The sequence below is a fragment of the Neltuma alba genome, unplaced genomic scaffold, assembly GCF_004799145.2.
Source record: "Neltuma alba isolate B1F8T4 unplaced genomic scaffold, ASM479914v2 tig00001210_pilon, whole genome shotgun sequence".
NCBI classification, from domain to species: domain Eukaryota; kingdom Viridiplantae; phylum Streptophyta; class Magnoliopsida; order Fabales; family Fabaceae; genus Neltuma; species Neltuma alba.
The window spans coordinates 317,385-330,573 of NW_021632377.1; the positions used below are offsets into that span (position 1 = coordinate 317,385).

At 35.7% G+C, this 13,189-nt stretch overlaps 2 protein-coding genes and 1 long non-coding RNA gene across 3 annotated transcripts; all 3 read left to right on the plus strand.

The window, feature by feature from the left end:
• Window positions 1-2,289: 2,289 nt before the first annotated feature.
• LOC114753826 (uncharacterized) lies at window positions 2,290-4,620 on the plus strand. The gene is made up of 4 exons (XR_003741057.1): window positions 2,290-2,333; window positions 3,197-3,525; window positions 3,607-3,701; window positions 4,552-4,620. It is a non-coding gene; the product is annotated as an uncharacterized LOC114753826 (long non-coding RNA).
• Window positions 4,621-4,690: 70 nt separating this feature from the next.
• LOC114753397 (2-deoxy-glucose resistant protein 2-like) lies at window positions 4,691-7,235 on the plus strand. The gene is made up of 7 exons (XM_028942090.1): window positions 4,691-5,578; window positions 5,674-5,764; window positions 5,890-6,047; window positions 6,138-6,189; window positions 6,266-6,342; window positions 6,424-6,517; window positions 6,618-7,235. The coding sequence occupies exons 1-7, from the start codon at window positions 4,691-4,693 to the stop codon at window positions 7,133-7,135; spliced, it is 1,878 nt and encodes a 625-aa protein (XP_028797923.1). The 3' UTR covers window positions 7,136-7,235.
• A 1,129-nt stretch (window positions 7,236-8,364) lies between these two features.
• LOC114753697 (uridylate kinase) lies at window positions 8,365-11,391 on the plus strand. The gene is made up of 7 exons (XM_028942404.1): window positions 8,365-8,650; window positions 9,197-9,341; window positions 9,468-9,521; window positions 9,825-9,916; window positions 10,215-10,441; window positions 10,642-10,818; window positions 10,988-11,391. The coding sequence occupies exons 1-7, from the start codon at window positions 8,376-8,378 to the stop codon at window positions 11,092-11,094; spliced, it is 1,077 nt and encodes a 358-aa protein (XP_028798237.1). The 5' UTR covers window positions 8,365-8,375; the 3' UTR covers window positions 11,095-11,391.
• Window positions 11,392-13,189: the final 1,798 nt, after the last annotated feature.

Consider the following 13,189-nt stretch of genomic DNA (forward strand, 5'->3'; position numbering starts at 1 on the left):
TGGCCATAAGAATATATATATATATATATATATATGAATTTAATGATCTTAATTTATGGACCACAAGCTTATCTGTAGAAGGAATGAGCGTGCGTGGAGTTAAAAATAGAAAAAGCAGGTGCACTAAAGTCTTCGATTTTTGTGAACCAGATAGATAAAAGATCACAGAGAGATCTTTACATTATCTTAATAATGAAGAAGCCTACGGGCCAAAAAAACGATGAAAACTTATTCAGATATATCAGCAATTAGGTACGCTAAATATTTGATCTCACATGCACTCTATGTGGTATACATAGTTGTAGTAGATTTCAAGTGATTCATTAATCTTAACTAAACCAGAAAGGGATCTTCGTATCTTTCAGGTCAGTCTATGGAATCATAGACTAATCAATCAGGAGCAATAATGATCCAGAAGGTTTGAAAATTAAATAAATTAACAGAAAATAAGTATTTCTTTGTGTTGTTATTTATATAGGGAGGAGGGCATGTGATCAGTGGGGTCTTCAAGGATTTGATTGGCTTTGGTGCTGCAAGATACAACACAATAAAACAGACCCCACAAAACTTCTTTGGATTTGGTTAGCCTGAAGAAATTGATTCTGTACAATGTTTGATAATGACTCGCTTTTCTGTTATGTCTTGTCTGTCCCTTTGATCTGGTCTATGTTTTGTTGCTTAGTAATCTTGGTTTTAGTCACTCTCCAAAAAGTTTGATTAATTTATTAATGCCCTCCAGAACTGCATATATGGAACAGAGAGAACAAGCATCACTTCTCATAATAACTATATAATAACATAAGACCACAAAAAAGGATAGAAATTAATATAAGCTGAAGGCAAATGAACATGCGTGGTTCCATATAGTGTGTGCCACATTATTAGCAGAATTTTTGAATGGGCTATTGAAAAACTAAAAAGTTATGCCATTAATGGCCAAGACACACCTTGATACATATGAATTGTGGACCAAGTAAACGCTATATATAGTCTGGGGAACACTTGGCACAAACCCATTCAATTTTTGGAACTTTGAAGAGAGTTATATACACGCAAGCAGTTCCTATATATATACATATATATGGATTTGAGCTATTATGCGTTTGATACCTTTAAAGGTGTTTTTCCATGTTGAAATAATGTATACGTACATGCGCACGGGAAGCTGCGATTTGTTAATTATTTGTTTAGAAGTTTCGTGGAACGCAAGGGATATATATGGTCACCTTTAGGCATTTATGGGTGTGCATCAGGAAAGGAAAAAATAGAATCAGTAGAAGATTTTGATGAGTTCGAAACAACTCAGGCCCTCTGTTTTTGTGTGTGTGTGTGTGTGTGTGTTTAAATGAATGGCCAGCTTTAGGGTTCTATATTATAAGAAAAAAGAAGATAATAAAATGAGAGGAACAAGTGTAGGTTGGTGGGCATAGAGAGGAAATCGAGAGAAGATTGAGCGGAGATATGTCCCTAACAATTAGGAACTACTCTTTCTCACTCTCTCTCTACACTTTTCTCATATAATATTATTCACTATCCCTCACTCTATAAAATGCTTCTTCATATATTATTATTATTATAACAGCGGCCACAAAATAATGTTATATATTTAACATATATAGTGCTCTTTTGGACTTTGATACAATAGTTTTTCTAATCTAATTTCAAAGATTAAGGAAGCTAAATATATTATTTAATTATAACATATGTCACTTAATTTTTCTAAAACAATTCTGTGTAATATTATATTATCTATCAGCTTATAAATTGAGTAAATTAGTTAAAAAAATAATAATATATAAGATATAAAATGAATTAAAGTATTATATTTATGACTACAATTTACTCTTTAACCATGTCCTATATTTAGTAGGGCAAGCATTATTCTGGGTAAACAAATAACTTTATTCATACTAATTAACAAGAGTTAGGATTAGCAGAAAAGGTTAGTCTCCTTACAACACGATGAACTAAAATTGGAATATCTACTACAAGATATGCTTACATTTAATACCTGATAATACTTTCAAAATAATTGCCTATAATAGGATGATAACTGCCATTTGGTCTAATGAAGTGAGAAAAGCTTCTCTTTCTGTGTCTCGTTTTGAACATATATACGTAGACAGCATGGAGACCAAGTAGGGTAGTGAGAGGTTATATATAAAAGAACATATCAATCATGCCATTGCCAATATATGTCTTCGCCCTCTGTGTTAGACTTAGACATATATAGTTGGCCACATATATGCTTTTATATATCCAATACCCAACTTTGGTTTCATTTAGAGCTGTGTCCTCCTCTTCTCTCCTTCTTCCCCCACCTCTTCTTTCAGGTCAGTGCTCTCTCTCTCTCTCTCTATATATATATATATATATATGTTCCTCTTAATTTGTTGTCTCTGCTTCCTTTCAACTCATCTCTTAACTTCATATGTATTAGTTAGTCTCCTACGGATCAATTTCATTGCATGCTTTCTCTGATCTTTCCCTCCCTCCTCAACAACTTTTTCTCATCTTTCATTTACTAGTTTTCCCGCCCTGTGTCATTATATGGCAAATATTTTAACAATAAACACACTGGTGAAGGGACTATGTATACATTTATATATATATATATATATATATATTTAATAAACTAATCAATCAAAAAGTCGACCATTATTTGTCTTGCATGCCGACACAAGAGATAACTCCCATTACCTTTGCACTTTCATTCATGGAAGCACTTATTCATACAATTTTTTTTTTTTTAGAAAAAAAAGAATCTTGTCACTGCATCCATGCTTTTCCTTAGTAAAATTTTTTTAAAAAAGAAATGATATTATATTTTAAAAAATCAATTCATCAAAATGCAGTTGAATGTAGATTTTTCACAGGAAAAGAAGTAGAATTTAGTAAAATATAAGAGAATGTAAACATACTTAATGTTCAAGAGCATGTGGTAGCGAGTATGTATGAAACATGTGGGGTGAATTAACACACGAGTGTGAGATTCTAACACGTTAGCTCCAGCTAGAGCTCCTTCCCACTAAGACAAACCAATAAACAAACCAAATGAAGAAAAGCGTCTCTGGTTGGAAATCATACAGATCCTCTGAATATGTTTAATTAATTGCTGTGATTAAAGAAAACAAAAGTTATCAAATTTCAAATCAACATGATGAAAGCTCACATTCATAGATGGGATAATTTGCAGATTGATCCAGATAGATAGATAGATGAGAGAGTTGAGCTGATGGTTGGTGTCAAATCATCACTCTGAAAATGGTTTTGGAAGCTTCGATAGATGCTAAGTTCTCATAATTTAATTCAAACTATCATCCATCTTATCATCTCTCTCTCTCTCCTTCTCTCCCTATTTCAATTTCTTTCATCGATCTTACCAACTCTGCCTCGCACAACTATACGACCCTCTTATGAAATCCCTTTTCATGATTATTGCTTCTAGGAGTCTTTGAGATCTTGAGCTTTACAAGTTTGAAAGAGAGATCCATCGTGGCCTCACTGAGACTCTGAAGTTCAATGGTTAGACTTCTTCTTATCCCCCGCTGTTTCAAATCAATCTCATGATGAGTTTTTAACTTCATGGTATTATATTGCTCATAGACAGAAAAAAAAGATTGGGTTTTGGAGAATCTTTGGAGGGAAAAAGTGATAACAGATTGATTCTTTCGATGTCATTGACATCAGAAACGAACGAGGTACACACAATAAATGACCCTTCCTCTGTTTTGTCAACAGTACATGATTAAGTGCCAACACCCACAGCACAAATCCCTATGCTTATTTAGATTAAGACGTATAAAAAGAATGAAAACGATTTATCAAAAAAGTGGGGGGGAAAAGAATGAAAATGAAGGGTATTATTCTTAATTAATTGAGTAGATAATTAATATACCCTGATAGCCATAGCTGAACCTATTGCTATGCTGGCTAGAAATGGCGGAAACAAAAACATACTCCATTGAAACACGAAGCTCGAGGAATTCAAATCTCACATTGGTCTTTTGCATATATTTCTGTAAAATAAGGAAGCCTCACAGGTGATAGGTCTTCAGAGTTACGAGTCATCGCTTTCGCTAGGAGGGTATCAACTCATCACCCCTACATATGATATCTATATTTATCTCTGAGCTTTTTGCTGGCAACCATTTTTTTTTTCTTTTTTCTTTAGTTTTTTTCCTCAAGTTTTTAAGCTCCAATAGTCATTAGTGCTTTTGGGAAGATCATTAATCAGTGATCACGGAATTCGCTGTATCATTAATGCCACCTTTAATTCATAGTATCCTATTCCATCCATGAATACTGATAAACCAAAGCAAAGAATGCTATTCCTGTAAAACTGTTACTCTATATTCAGTTCTATGACGTCTAGAGACTATGATCAATTCTCTTGTTTGTTTACACATTGTCGTTTTTTCTTCACTATGGTGATCTGAAGTCGAATTGCTTTTAAAAAAAACCTTGCTCCTTTTTTTTTTTTTGGGCCTCTGACTTTTGGGATTGATTTGAGACTGACTTTTTTCGCCATTTATTACTTTGTGTGTGCAGATATTAGTTGCAATCACAGAACATGAAAAGCTAGCCCTTCGTTTTCACGTTTTGTATTCCTCTGGGTTTCGTATAATTGAGGGAAGGAAGTGTTAGAAAGTGAAATTTTCATGTGGGGCATTTGTTTGGAAGTCTAAATATGCTAAGCTCTGATGGAGGAAATATTGATGATGTGTTCTTCGACTCAACAGATTATCTGTCACCTCAAGAATCTGATTTAGGTTCCAACCAGTTGGATTATGAGATTTGGGTGAATGAGCCTCAGAGTGTGAAGGAAAGACGACAACGTTTTCTTGAAGGAATGGGTTTATCTGGTTCATCTGAAATATCTTCAAAACCCTCCTTGGGACTAGAGAGAATTAGGGACGCCAATGGAGCTGTCTCAAATATAGTTGAGAAAGAAACTTCTGAAGCAAATATCCTCTTTGATGAAATGAAAATATTTCCTGAAGATGAAGTAGATGTAAGCGTTCATGAAAACAGACACACAGAAGCCGAGGTCCGAGAAGGACATTGGGATTTAGATATAGATAAAAAGAAGAAGAAGAACAAGAAGAACTGGTGGAACAGATTTGTGAACAAGAGGAGAGAAAGTGGTGGAGAAAAAATCAGACCAAAACTCAAAAAAGGGGCAAATAAAACTCATAGGATAAAAGTGAGGCAGAACAAGAAGAGGTGGACGGAGTTGAGTGGGTTATATGTTGGACAAGAGATTACAGCTCACAAAGGCGTTATATGGGCTATGAAATTTAGTCCCAATGGACAGTATCTTGCAACTGGAGGTGAAGATGGAGTTGTAAGAATATGGCGTGTCGTGTTACAGGATATATCTAGTGACAGTTTCAATGCAGAAGACAGTGTTGTTACCAAAGTGAAGCAAGACATGTTCTGTTCTTGGAAGAAACAGTCAGGTCAAAACCACCTTGTCCTTCCGAACAAGGTTTTTCAAATTGAGGAATCACCATTCCTAGAATTCTGTGGTCATTCCAGTGATGTCTTGGACTTGGCATGGTCTAATAATTCAAAAGTGAGTTACCTATTTTTCATTCATGTGATTTTTCCTATCGAACCTATTTCTGCATTAGTTTTCAAAACTGTCCTAATTAAACCACCTGGTTGCAGATTCTTCTTTCATCTTCCATGGATAAAACCGTCCGTTTGTGGCAAATTGGATGTGATCAATGCTTAAGTGCTTTCTGTCACAATGATTATGGTAAGATTATTTCTCAACAACACACCATTCCATGCTAATTGGTTCATATCTAAACACAAATTTAAGTTCTGAAACATATCCTGTGAGTGCAATTCTGATTGTGTCTCTGGTGTGAATGGAAGCAGTGACATGCATTCAAGTCAATCCAGTTGATGAAAATTACTTCATCAGCGGGTCCATTGATGGCAAAGTCAGAATATGGGGATTACATGAAAAGAGGGTTGTTGACTGGACAGACATACACGATGTGATAACTGCCATAAGTTACAAGCCAGATGGGAAAGTAAGACTAGGAGGATTAATCTTTTCATGATTCTGTGAAACCTAACGTAGCCCTAATCTAATGAACTTTTAAACTGTTTATTTTACACAGGGATTTGCAGTTGGCTCCATTTCAGGCACTTGCCGCCTTTATGTTACTTCAGGTATGCACTTGTGGATCCTCTAGTCCTAAACCCTTCAATAGAGGGGAAAAAATAACTAAGATTTTTATTGGTTTAGATCAACATTGCAGACTGGAGGCACAGGTTATTAATGGAAAGAAGAGATCAAGGGGCAATAAAATCAGTGGCATTCAGGTCTTAACCTTAATATTCTAATGACAATGGTGACAACTTGTGCTTCATTTGTTAACATCATAGTACCTTATTTTGCTGCAGTTTTGCCAAGAGAAACATGAAAGAGTTTTGATCACATCAGAAGATTCCAAATTTTGCTTATTGGAAGGGATTGATGTTGTCCAGAAATACAGAGGTAAATATACTACTTGAGATTTAAGTCATTAGTAAGATTGTACTAATTTTTGACTTTGCTTTTACTAATTTCATAAACTTGTTCTTGTTGGTTGTAACAGGTCCTTCCAGATCAGGAAGTCAGACGTCTGGTTCTTTTACATCAAGTGGAAAACACATAATTTCAGTTGGAGATGATTCTCATGTGTATATTTGGAACTCAAGTGACTTAAAAAACTCATCACCTAAACGCAAAAAATCCACTACTAGATTTTGTGAATACTTTTTCTCTGAAGGTGTTGTTGTAGCAGTACCTTGGTCAGGCATGAACACAGACCAAATGGCCACTGGTTTAGCTCACTGTTCTTCAGACTTACAACCCCAAATGCTTAAAGATAAAGGAGAATGTTTTTCTCACAGCAATTGGTTTTCCATTGATCATACGTGTAGAGGTTCTGTGACGTGGCCTGAAGAGAAGCTTCCTACGTGGAATTCACCTTCTGCAGAAGAAGATGCTTATGATAGCCATCATCAGGAGAAGCTATGTCCTATGGATCCTTGGGGTTTATCAATTGTGACAGCTAGTTGTGATGGAATTATAAAGACGTTTCACAACTTTGGATTGCCTGTCAGGCTTTAGAAATATAGTGATTATCTCATTTACCAAGTTCTTTTTGCTTGCTCTCAAATTTATGAGCCCTTTTCCCATTCACTTCTTAGCAGAAAGATTTTTCTACATTTTTTTTGTGGGATGTGAATATTACATTACTAATTCACATTAGAGAAGAGATTTAAAAAGAAAAAAAGAAATGAAATTACTTTTGGGTCATAGGTTATTATGTTGTGTTTCAACATTGTTTATGCCTCTAAATTAGACACCTTTCCTTGTGTATTGCATTACAGTATTACACATTGGTGTTTTTTGCACAGTGTTTCTTAATAGAATGTCCTTTTTCGAGAAATGGTTTCTTCCATTTAAGAGATTTCCAATGTGAAAAAAAAAATCCTTACTAATTGAAAAAAAAGGAAAAAAATCAAAATCAATGAATATATTTCGTGGGGTCTGTCATTTGGCATAGCTACGCACGAGTCCTAATTTGCGACGTTGGGCTATAACGTCGGGCTTTGTGTATCCAACCAATTCCAAACTGCGGAGGAAATTGGACTTTGGTTCTTCCAGGAATAGGCCCACAACGTTCATGATGGTTTAGCTTATTTAACACGTGATATGGGCTGGATAATTTAAATAAAGGAAAAATAGAATATCCTTATATTTATGAAAAAAAAATAATGATAATTTTTATTACATATTTTTATAAATTTTTCTGCATTTTTAATATGTATACTTGTGATATGGTTGGTGAGTAGCGACTACTGAAGAAAATATCTAAAACTCGTTATCACTAAGTTTTCCATTTCAGTATTTTGCCGTCTCGTTGGCGCTAGCGAGGGATTTTTTTTTTTTTTAAGATAGGACGGTCTTATAAACTGGGGTCCACAATCCAGAGAAATTGTATTTCTTAAAATTTCAAATCTAATACTCCTCCGGTCCTAATTATAAGACCCAATTGACTTATTTGAGAAGATTAAGGAAGTAAGTTAAGTTGGTTATTTATAATAAATAAGTGTTGTTATTCCTAAAATATCCTTGCTAATTAAGTATATTGGTTAAAACTATCATTATTATAAGGATTATCTTGGAAAAAAATGCATAAATATAAAAGAGAAAATGGATTGGGTCTTATAATTAGGACCAAATAAAAAGTCAAATTGGGTCTTATAATAAGGATCGGAGGAGTATTATTTATTTGAAAAAGAGAACAGAAAAGTTAAAAAAAGAAAAAGAATGAAATGAAATTTATCCAGAGCGGCAAGGCGTTATGCCAGAAGCGAAAGGAATTGGGACTCGAAGGAGGAGGAGTGGGCGGCATCAGAGAGAAGAAGCAGTGAGTGTGAATGATGGCTATCTCCATCCCTCTCATCTCTTCCAATTCAACTCTCTCTCTCCGTTCATCTTCATCCTCTCCTCTCTCTCTCCTCTCTGCCCTTATCTCCGCTCTTTCAGACTCCCTAATTCTTCCTCTTATCTCAACAAGCTCCTCATTCACTCTTCTTTTTCTGACGTGGGTTCTTCCCCTGACTCCTTCAATTCTAGGTATGCCTTTTACTTATTTTCCTCTCTTTTTGTCTGCTCATCCTGAATTCTTGTTTCTCTCGATTGTTGAGCTTACATTCTAGTCCTTCACTTGTACTTTAGTTGGATAAATGCTTTTGTGTTGCGACCATATCTTTCTCATGTAAACATTTTGATCCTGTTTTGCCATCTGTCCACCCAATTTTTTCATACCCAAATGTCGGTGAAAGTGAAACTTCAATGGCGAAGAATGTTCGGATTCCAAAATGACTACTTTAAAGGAAAGAGATCATTTCCAAACATTTATGAAGATAACTTCTTTTTTCTTTTTTCTTTTTTTGGGTCAAGTGATTCTTCAGATACAATTAACTTACTTCATAACTGATTTTATCTTTTCGTGCTCGCAAATTTTTCGATTTGCATTCTTTTCCTCTTCATTGATATTCTGATGCTTTGCTTGAATGATATTGTGGGTGCCCTACTGTTCTTCCTTGCGCTTGTATTTGGCCATCTGTCTATTATCAATTACTTTTACTTAACAATTATTATGGCCAATAAAATTGTCAGCATGCGGCCTGAAATGTCATCTATGTCTCCCTTTGGACTGTCAATGGACGAATCTAGTAAGCCATCATACAAATGGAGAAGGGTTTTGCTCAAAGTAAGTGGAGAGGCTCTTGCCGGAGATCACTCGCAGAACATTGACCCTAAGGTGAGGAAGCAAATTAACTACATCTGTCCACTCAGCCAGAAAGATAACAGAGAAATAAAGTGACACTATCTTATGTTGTTCTTGGGTTTGTTTTTGAGGTATAATTTTGTGTTTCTTGGAACCTAGGTTACCATGTCCATTGCAAGGGAGGTTGCTGCTGTGACTCGCCTTGGCATTGAGGTGATTATATAATGCATATTTCTTCTACTAGCTTGTTTTGCTACTGCGTCCTTGTGTCTTTAAATATACTTCGGATAATTATGAGTGGAATTTGCAGAAATTTTAGGAAACTATTACTATAACTGTATTATGCCGATGATTAAACATTCTGCTGGAGAAGGAGATGATTTTTTTTTTTTTTAAATTAATGATCATTGCAACATAATCGCCCACCTAGTGGGATAAGGCTTGTTGTTGTTGTAATGATCATTGCAACATAAAGCATTTTCAGAGTTAGATAACTATTTGAGGTTAATGTTTCAGGTTGCACTAGTAGTAGGTGGGGGTAACATCTTTCGTGGATCCTCCTGGGCTGGATCTAGTGGCCTGGACCGCTCATCGGCTGATTATATTGGGTAATTTCTCTTTAATTGGTTAGACATATTTGATCTTGTGTCAGAGCTTGTGATTGTATATCAACATCAGTCCTCAATTTATCCCATGAACCAAGTGGACTGTTCTTATGTCTTAGTTGTTCAACATACCGAAATAACACTCTGGTTATGACCTACAATACTGTGTTTGGATCAGTCTTTATTTTACTTAGTCGAAGTTCTCAGTTCTAATGTACAATTTTCTCAGCCAGTTGGCATTTTGGTTATATATTGTGAATAGCTATTATATTTTACTTATTGTATTCATTCTATTCAATAGGATGTTGGCAACTGTCATGAATGCAATATTTCTTCAAGCGACAATGGAGAGTATTGGCATTCCCACAAGGGTGCAGACTGCATTTCGAATGTCAGAGGTCGCAGAACCATACATACGTAGAAGGGCTGTGAGGCATTTGGAAAAAGGAAGGGTTGTCATTTTTGCTGCTGGAACTGGAAATCCATTTTTTACCACTGATACTGCTGCAGCACTCCGATGTGCAGAAAGTGAGTAAATATTTTATAGTGAAGTTTCACATATACCAATCAGGTTCTATTAGTTGGGCTGTTGGTTGTGGATTCATCCAGATACCCTTCATAAAGACACAGACTCTTAAATTTGCTGAGATCCCTCTGCTATCCTATAATTTCTGTTCTTAATCTTATTTTGCTGCAGTCTACTTATTTTTGTTCCATCATTCACTCAGTTAATGCTGAGGTTGTGCTCAAGGCAACAAATGTTGATGGCGTGTATGATGCTGATCCAAGACGTAATCCAAATGCGCGTCTTCTGGACACGCTTACATACCAGGAGGTAACTTCGAAAGATCTGTCGGTAATGGACCTGACGGCCATCACTTTGTGCCAGGAAAACAATATTCCTGGTAAGTCTAGTGAACAGGCATCCACGTGAAGTCATGAATTAATTATTATTATATATATATAATCCCCCCCCCCCGGATTGAAAACTTATTGGCTTCTAAAGTTATTAAAACTGAAATGTTCTGTGTTGATGAGCTTTCCTTTTCTTCATCTCTACCTTTTTTGGTGCAGTTGTCGTCTTCAACCTAAACAAACCAGGTAACATCTCAAGAGCCATTCAAGGTGAGAGGGTTGGCACTTTGATTGGGCCTGCATGCAAGTCCATGGCAAGAACATGACACTTTTGAAGCTCATCAAAGTAGTGGTAAATTCTTGCATTCATTCTTATACAACCATCAAGCTGAAGATGCTGCATTGCAATTCGAGGTCAAATAGGTGCTGATTTGAACTATAAATCTGTAAATATAATATGACAGATTTCTTTTCTTCTTTCTTTCTTTTTCCTTTGGGTTTTTGCATTGAGTTATTATTCAACCTTTTGGAGAATTTATGTAGCATCTCAGCAACTTTGTTAGTACTTTTGATTCTGATAATTCTAGTTAAAAGCATGTTTCTGCATAGCTTTTATTGGCTTCCATTTTTTGGTCTGTCTGATACAGGGAGCTGCATTCCATACTTGAACAGCAATAATCTAACCAAATATATACATTTCTGAAAATTTTTGTTTTATTTTCTTCTTGGAGTTGAAACAACAGGGACTTTTGGGCTATAATTATGCAAAGCCCATTTTTCAAATACTTGAATTGTTGGGCTACACATGTTAAGGTTAATGGGCTATCACTTTCCTTTCTTTGAGAATTTTTCCTTTGTGAAATATAATAAGGCGAGAAAAATATAAAATACGAAATTATCATCAATGACTCAACTTGCATGACTATTTCTTTTCTTTTTATTCTTCTGACATATCAAACTCATGCCAAATCAATTAAATTACTGTTTTGTACATAAGAGTAACTGAATCATGGACACACACACACACACACACACACACATTACATAATCTGTAAAGCAAAATCAGTCGTCAATTCGTCATTATATTTGCCATTCATATAGACTTGCAGCATTTTTCATTTTAATGGGATGCTAACTCCTAATTGATCCTTCAATACTTAATATAAGATCTAATTAACTATCTTAAATAGATTAAAGATATTAATTAAATTAGTTAATATGATTTTTTTTAAACACCCTAAGTATCTTTCTTAATTCCCTCCTTTCCTCTCTTACTTAATTATTATCGGGGAAATATCAATAGGATTAATCTAAAAGAAGATTGATAAATTTGTAAAATAGGTCTTATATATAGAATAAATATTAACTCCTTAATTAGCGCTTATACTACTGACCAAAAAAAAAAATAGCGCTTATACTAAGTATAATAATATGGGGTATAATTTCATGCAAAAATAAATTTACCTCTTCTGTCACCCGTTAATATACAAATGCATCTGCCTCGTGAACATAAATGAAGGAGGAGGGAGCACAATCAAATATTTATAAACAAAACAGCTTTGCTAAAAACACAAGTTAAAACCAAAGAACCGATAAAGAAAAATATCAATGAACTTTTGTTGCCAGAAAATTACCAACTAATAAAAAACATTCTTAAAACAAAGATCAAAGAAGGAAAGAAAGATAGATAGAAATAAGCAAATAGAAAGAATTGAGAATTACAGAACAATGCGGGATATTCTGACTTGTGTATATACATTAGAGACAGGCAGTGAGTGAAGAGGGTTCGTATATATACTGTCAGTGAGTGAAGAATATTAAATTCTCTGCCTATCAAATAATATTAAAAAATGGTTCCGAATTTCCTAGTTCCAAGGATCCAGCACCTCCGGATACGCGGGAGGAGATGAGGGGGACGCTGTGTTTGCCGATGGCCATCCTGTGAAGTTATTTTTTGACCAAAGCAGGCTCAAATCCTGCATGAACGTCTCCGTTCCCGGGACCGTCTGTGGAACTATCGGCGTTAAAGTTGGCGACGGCGGCGATGATATTCCCGGTGGTGAAATTATGCTCGACGGCTGCAGACTCGATGGGCTTCCCAAGAAGCTTTCTGACCACAATGGGCTCATCAAATCCTGCGTTAATGGCTCTGTTTCTGGGACTGACTCTGGAAAAACAGGTGCTAAAGTTGGTAACGTCGGTGCTGATATTCCCCACGGCGACACTATGCTCGACGGCTGAAGTCTCGATGGGCTTACCAAGAAGCCATCTCCTTCTGACCATAACGGGTCCGTATCCTGCATGAATGGCTCTGTTTCAGGGACGGTGTCTGGTAAGACAGTAGCTAAACTTGGTGACGCTGATGATGATATTCCCGGCGGCGACGCTATGCTCGACGGCTGAAGTCTCGATGGGCTTCCA

What these genes read in the sequence shown, in the direction of transcription:
- LOC114753397 (XM_028942090.1), top strand. Translation starts at nt 4,691, where the DNA reads ATGCTAAGCTCTGATGGAGGAAATATTGATGATGTGTTCTTCGACTCA. An exon ending in TTTCTGTCACAATGATTATG is followed by an intron (nt 5,765 to 5,889) that starts GTAAGATTATTT and finishes GAATGGAAGCAG; the next exon opens with TGACATGCATTCAAGTCAAT. An exon ending in CCGCCTTTATGTTACTTCAG is followed by an intron (nt 6,190 to 6,265) that starts GTATGCACTTGT and finishes TTATTGGTTTAG; the next exon opens with ATCAACATTGCAGACTGGAG.
- LOC114753697 (XM_028942404.1), top strand. Translation starts at nt 8,376, where the DNA reads ATGCCAGAAGCGAAAGGAATTGGGACTCGAAGGAGGAGGAGTGGGCGG. An exon ending in TCATCGGCTGATTATATTGG is followed by an intron (nt 9,917 to 10,214) that starts GTAATTTCTCTT and finishes TCTATTCAATAG; the next exon opens with GATGTTGGCAACTGTCATGA. An exon ending in CCAGGAAAACAATATTCCTG is followed by an intron (nt 10,819 to 10,987) that starts GTAAGTCTAGTG and finishes TTTTTGGTGCAG; the next exon opens with TTGTCGTCTTCAACCTAAAC.